Genomic DNA, 6,454 nt, shown 5'->3' on the forward strand with positions numbered 1-6,454 from the left:
TGGCAGTCATCTGAAAATTTTGTATCCATTCAAACTAAGATCCATTTTTACAACAAATTGTTGTTAATAAAATTGGCTAATCACACTAAATGCCAAAATCACGTTAAAAAAGGGAGCTAATGAGCTATTAAATTCCCACAAAATTCAGATCCAGATAAACCAAATACGATGTAAGTTATATGGACGATAGATCTTCATAAATGGTCTTTATACCTGGTCTCTCAGATACAGATCGTATACATCGAAGAGCTATTCCAAGGACCTCCTTCATTCCCTTTTCAGCTGCTGGATTCCCCATCTCCGACACCAATGCAGCGTCAAAGCATTCCGAGCCATGACCTTTTGAAACCTTCAACCGCACCCAATCAGTAAGATCAACCCCTCCTCCCTCACCAGAAATCACATCACCAGCACATCTACCAGTCAGAAGTTCCAACAATATCACTCCAAAGGCATATACATCTGACTTAAAGGAGGGGTGTGGTTTTTTGGAAGCAGCCAACTCTGGTGCTCGATAACCCAAGACCCCGGCATCAAGAATCTGTTCAATGGTGCCAGCTTGGGTCATGAGACGATGGAGGCAATAATCAGCAACACGTGCATTAAGATCAGCTCCATCTAATAGTACATTTGTTGCTTTCAGGTTGCCATGAGGAACAGCACGGTCAAAGTGGAGATAGTTCAGGCCACGTGCAACATCAACTGCTATTTTGAGTCTCTGAGCCCATGTCAATGGTGGGCCTTTTCTTCCCGGTCGATCTGAGAAAAGGATTTATCATCAGTGAACATCAATTTTGGCCAATATACAAGTCATGCATGCATAATGCAAAACTAGAAGAAACTATTATAAATGATAGATCATGGTATTCTAACCCCTAATTAGTCACTATTAATAATAATCAGCCTAGACTGACTGCCTCTATAATCTAAGTGAATTGCATCCACCAGAACAGAACACTTAGTTGAGAGGAAAAAGTTATAGTATGAAAATGGCATATGAGGTTAAAGTCATATTCTATTAATACATCTTTGATAAACAATACAACATGCTAAGCTTTGTGGAGACGGCATATTCTAAAAGATAGTTCACATTCGCATCACCATTATTAAGGGCAGCAGAGAAAACAACTCTCTATTTGGTGACAGTACTTCCATGCGTGTCACTGTAGATTAGTTGGTGTATGTATCAAACCATGCCAAAGTTGTAAAAACAGAAGGAATATAAGCCATTAGCAATTGCAAGCAGCATTTCATTTTTATCATTAAACTCTTATCTGCTTTTTTTAAAAATAATTTATTTACCTACAACAATGAATATGTCAAAAGGAAACAACACAGAAATGTTCTCCTAATATAAGGTAGAAAGACCATTTGCATAGTTGGATAAGTTGAGAAATGTAGAGAGGCAAAATGTTACCATAGAGAAAGCTTGCAAGACTCCCAGGTGAGATATAATCTGAAAGAATGAGCTTCTCATGCTGTGTCGGTCCCCAATAGTACCCTCTCAAACCCACAACATTTGGATGTCTGATATTAGCAAATTTTTTAGCCTCCTTAGCAAACTCCTTTCTCTGTTTTGCTACTCCCTCTCTCAACCACTTTACCGTCAAGAACACTCTATTCTCCAATGTTGCCCTATAAGAAGTCCCATGACTGCTCCTCCCCAACACTTCAGCTGGGGCCCTTGACAGCTGCTCAGGGGTTAAACTAAGTGTCTCATCAAGAAAATGCAGCTCACCAGCCAATTGATCTGGCGATCTCACATCCAATCTTGCTAGGTTTTCAGCTGTGAATGAATCCCCAGACTCTGGGGACCAAGACAAATGACTAGTCTTTGATGGAGAGAAGCCAGTTACTGTTGCCATTTTCTCATCGGGACTCATAATCCCAGATGATGAACCTTTCCTTGAAGCCACAAGATCTTCAGCTGAAACAACCAAAGGCCCACCGCTGCCTATTCCAGTAGAGCCAGAAGGGTTTGATAGAGCATGCCTGCGGATATCTTTTTCTGTAGCATGTTCTTGTGGTAGTCTTCTTGATATGCGGATGTAATGTATGAAGCTAGCAAGCAGGATAAGAATGATAACAACAATTATACATGAAACTATCACAATGACTTTGACAACAGTGTTGATAGGTTTCCTCTTGGAACTTTGGCCAGTGGTGTTGCCCAATCCAGGAGGACCACCAGGAAAACGTAATTTGGCATTTCCAGGATAAAATGAAGAACTAGGAAACTTCCTCAGATTTTCAGGAACAACCCCAGAAAAATCATTGTATGAAACATTAAAGGCTTCAAGGGTGTTGGGCAAGTTGTTTGGTAAAGGGCCAGAAAAATGATTCTGGGATATATCTAATGAGCTTAGAGAGCTCATGTTAGCCATAGAAGTTGGCAGAGAACCAGATATATTATTACTGGCAAGATTGAGCACTTGAAGGCCAATCAATGATTCAAGTCGATCAGGAAAAAAGCCATTAAACAGGTTATGGGAAAGATCAAGAACCTCAAGATTGGATTCACTAGGTGGAGGGAATTCAATGGCACCAGTGAGTAAATTATTTGAGAGGTGGAGTTCATGCAATGTGGATGAAGTAAAGAGACCAGATAGAATAGACCCATCTAACTGGTTGTAACTGAGATCTAAGACTCTAAGCTTTGGATACTGAGTAATAACCTTTGGGAGAGAGCTACTAAGGGAATTTTGGGATAGATTGAGATAATTTAAACGCAAAAACTGCGGAGTTACCTCCGGAATGGACCCTGTCAAACGATTTTGGCTGAGATCAAGATATTCAATGTCACCCCACTTCACCATTCTAGTCAGATTCCCTTCAAATTGATTATTTGAAAGATCAAGTACAGAAAGGCTTCCAGTGAGCATAGGAACTTCCCCTGTGAGCCCGTTAGAGGAGAGATTAAGTATTTGAAGAGTTGTCGACAAAATCGTACTTACTGTCCCTGAAAGATGAAGGAATATGTCAGGTGCATGATAAACCAAAGCGAGCATGATTAAACTGCTGATATCATTTGTTACAGAACATAAGAAATATGTAGCTCAAAGAAACTAATAGGAATGCAAAGAAAATACCTGAGAGATTGTTGCCACTCAAATCCAGTTCAGTTACCAGCAAGGAATCTCCTCTCAACAAATCATTAGGAATAAACCCTGAAAATTTGTTATTGCTGAGCTTGAGTACCTGGAGCTCATAAACAAAATTGAATCCTGGCAATTCTCCAGACAATTGATTGTAGCTCAGATCCAACACTCTCAAGTTTTCAAAGAGCTGTAGCTCACCCCCATCCACCAGTGACCCAGTAAGCTGGTTGTGGCTAAGATTCAAGTACTTGACACTTTGAGAGATACCAGGTAACAGCCTCTGAAAGCTAGAGCTCACTAACATATTCCCACTAAAATCAACATGACTGGCATTTGTCAAGAGAAAGAACTCCCCATCAAGATGACCATTAAGCATGTTGCCATGCAGGTCCAGCACCTGAAGGCCAGAAATCAGCTCAAACCCTTTCGGGATTGTCTTGATAAATCTATTAGAAGATAGATTAAGATAAACCAAGTTATTTAGCCTCGTCAATGATTTGGGCAGCGACTCAGAAAAGGAATTGCGACTTAAGTCCAATGACTGTATTGAAACAAGCCCTGATACTGAATCTGGAACTGAGCCAGAGAAGTTGTTCCCAGCTAATGAGAGATTCAGTAAGCTCTCTAGTTTACCAATCCCCGGTGGTAACGATGAAGAAAATAGGTTATCAGAGACATCAAGAAACTTAAGACTTTTGAAGTCGCCTATATTGTCAGGTATTACGCCAGTTATGGAGTTGTTTGACATGGAGAGTTTCACAAGCATTGTGAGATTCGAAAACACACTCAAATCTCCAACGGCTGACAGACCCAAGTTATCAAGTACAACACCAGCAACATTTCCAGCATTACAAATTATTCCATTCCAAGAAGAGGGGCAGCCATTAAAGTCGATGGACTCCTCATTCCATGAATCAAGGACATAACCAGTAGGGTCATTCTTGATTCCTTTCTTGAATTCAAGCAATGCCAAAATGTCTTGTGAAGGAAGCTGACTCATGGCATGAAGGAAAAACAAGGATAAAACTAGAAGCCTAAACAGTTTCATATTCATCCAGTCAGAAAAATATATGCTAAATCTTTGGCTATCTAGCTTTCTACTTCACAAACAGAAACAAACCCAACTAATCGCTCGGCCGATTAGGGAAAATAAACCACACCCCCCCCCCCCCCCCCCCCCCCCCCCCCCCAAAAAAAAAAAAAACACAATAATTTATCTTTGATATCAACAGAAACAGCCCAAAGCAAGAAACAAGCTCAACGTGCCAGAGAATGAGGTTTTCCCAACACCATTAAAGCAAGAGACAAGCTCAAAGTGCAAAAAAATAAAGGATTTCTCAAGCTATCAACTCTACAAATTCTACAATCACTCACCCCTTCTGAAAAGCAAAGCAAGTAACTACTCTTAACATATTGCTTAGAAAACTCAAAATGCGCATCTACTCAGTACCCCTTTACCTGACCAAGGGACAGACTGTGCTTCCCAAACAGCATCTTCTTACCAAGATCTCTTTTTCCTTTAACAATGTAGGCTCAACAATAACTCTTTCAACAAAAACACTCAGACTTTAAAAAAAAAAAAAACCACCTTTTTCGCATTTACACGACAAAATACACTTGTTATAAATTAAACATTACTTTCTACTATCCAAGCACAGGCACACTAAAATACCCACTAATGAACAAGAAATGGAACTTCAATCTTCATTAACAACTAGAATACAATAATAAATGAAAGGGACCCAGAAATTCTTTTGCAATAAACATCCTAGTAATAGTGTCTAGCGCACATTTTAGTAACTTAAAACATGTGAAAGCTCCATTTTTTCTTTAATACCACTACCGAAAAAAGAAAACCCAAAAAAGAAATTTAGCTTTGGTCTCTTTACTCGGTACGAAAAAGCATGTGAGAACTCAAAAACAAAACCCTAATATGTCTGCATTGTTTGCTTAAATTAAAAAACAAAAATTTAAATACTAATCTCAGTTCATTCTTCCGAGAGGTGGTAGTGTCACTGTGTCAGTAAAAGACAAAAAGATAGCGGGCAAATACTAGGAGTTTCTTTTTTATTTATGTAAATTACGGATTTACCCGCCAAAAAAAAAAAAAGGAAAGAATCTATGTGAAACTTTACATAGTGGACGTCAAAGGATTTATTAAATCCGGTTTTAAGAATTTTTTAAACTTTGTTGTAAATTAAAAAAAATAAGAGGGCATTGGAGGGTGTGATTGGCGCCACGTGTCGAGGACCCACATTGCCCTTTGACTGGGCAATCACAAGTCCCAATAATAAATAACACACAAGTGCCGTGAAGTTGGTGGCGTAAGCATAATTGGTAGGCCCTGAATCTGGGACCCACCGGGGCCCGGGAGGTCAAAACCACCGCTCGATGTTGACACGTGAGAACATCCGTATTTTGAAACAGAATTTGGAACCGGAGTCAAAGTATGCAGATCTAGAGGACCACAAACAACCCGACAGGAAATTTTGAGTGGTCCATGATGCGGTGACGTTGCTATCTATTATGCTGCTTGTGATGTGGAGTAACTTCCCCTTTTAGGCTTGAATGCTAAATGTCAAAATTAATGCGTTAGGGAAACACTAATAAAAAAATTATCATGAACTTGAAATTACAATTTTACCATTTACTTAACGGTTTAGTAACTATTAATTATCACGCCGTTAAAACTACAATTTATGAATTCCTTTTTCAAGATTTTTAAAAAAAATTATAATGCTTCCAAATTTAACAATCTTTTTAAGGAATAAATAAATAAAACCAATAAGAAAAAAATAAATTGTTTAACGTCCGTGATTATATTAGTTTTAAGGTTACTAAATACAAATTTATATAGAAATTTAGAGCAGCACACAATGACTCTCAATCAACCTCATAAAAAATGTTCCTTAAATATTATCAAATTCTACATTCCAGCATCATATAATTTTTCGAGTAAATAATAAAATGTCATAAGCTTTTGGTAAGGCTGGTGAGATAATTTCAAATAGGTTAACTTTGGGTAGAAAAAAAATGCTACTTTTAAAATCAATGTGGTAGATAGGGGTGGATTCGGGCCAAATCAAACCCAAACACTTTTTCGCTCAAGTTTAGCTCTGATAGAAAATAATCTGGCTTGAATTTGGCTCAAGTTTGTAAAGCCAAAATTAAGTTCACTTTGAGTTTGGCTTAGATGAAAAATGATTCAATTTAGTTTGGTTCAAGTTTGGCTTGATTTCATAGCTCGAATCAATGGTTCGAATTTGTAACCTGATTTGGCTCGAATTAATGATTCAAATTGATGGTTCGAATGTATAGCTCAGATTTGTGGCTCAAGTTCGTGGTTCATTGACAAA

The 6,454-nt window shown here is 38.4% G+C and overlaps 1 protein-coding gene across 1 annotated transcript; it reads right to left on the reverse strand.

Annotated features, from left to right (window-relative positions):
- On the reverse strand, positions 1–4,250 carry LOC123205282 (LRR receptor-like serine/threonine-protein kinase GHR1). The gene is made up of 3 exons (XM_044622206.1): positions 3,090–4,250; positions 1,418–2,959; positions 1–759 (listed from the first exon to the last, which is right to left on the reverse strand). Exons 1-3 carry the CDS (start codon positions 4,150–4,152, stop codon positions 176–178), a joined length of 3,189 nt encoding a protein of 1,062 aa, XP_044478141.1. The 5' UTR covers positions 4,153–4,250; the 3' UTR covers positions 1–175.
- Between the last annotated feature and the right edge of the window lie 2,204 nt (positions 4,251–6,454).

The sequence above is a fragment of the Mangifera indica genome, unplaced genomic scaffold (assembly GCF_011075055.1).
Source record: "Mangifera indica cultivar Alphonso unplaced genomic scaffold, CATAS_Mindica_2.1 Un_0003, whole genome shotgun sequence".
Taxonomy (NCBI): domain Eukaryota; kingdom Viridiplantae; phylum Streptophyta; class Magnoliopsida; order Sapindales; family Anacardiaceae; genus Mangifera; species Mangifera indica.

Coding starts and splice junctions, on each gene's coding strand:
- LOC123205282 (XM_044622206.1), bottom strand. CDS start 4,152: ATGAATATGAAACTGTTTAGGCTTCTAGTTTTATCCTTGTTTTTCCTT. Junction 2,960..3,089: donor GAGTGGCAACAATCTCTCAG/GTATTTTCTTTG, acceptor TTCATCTTTCAG/GGACAGTAAGTACGATTTTG. Junction 760..1,417: donor TCTTGCAAGCTTTCTCTATG/GTAACATTTTGC, acceptor TCCTTTTCTCAG/ATCGACCGGGAAGAAAAGGC.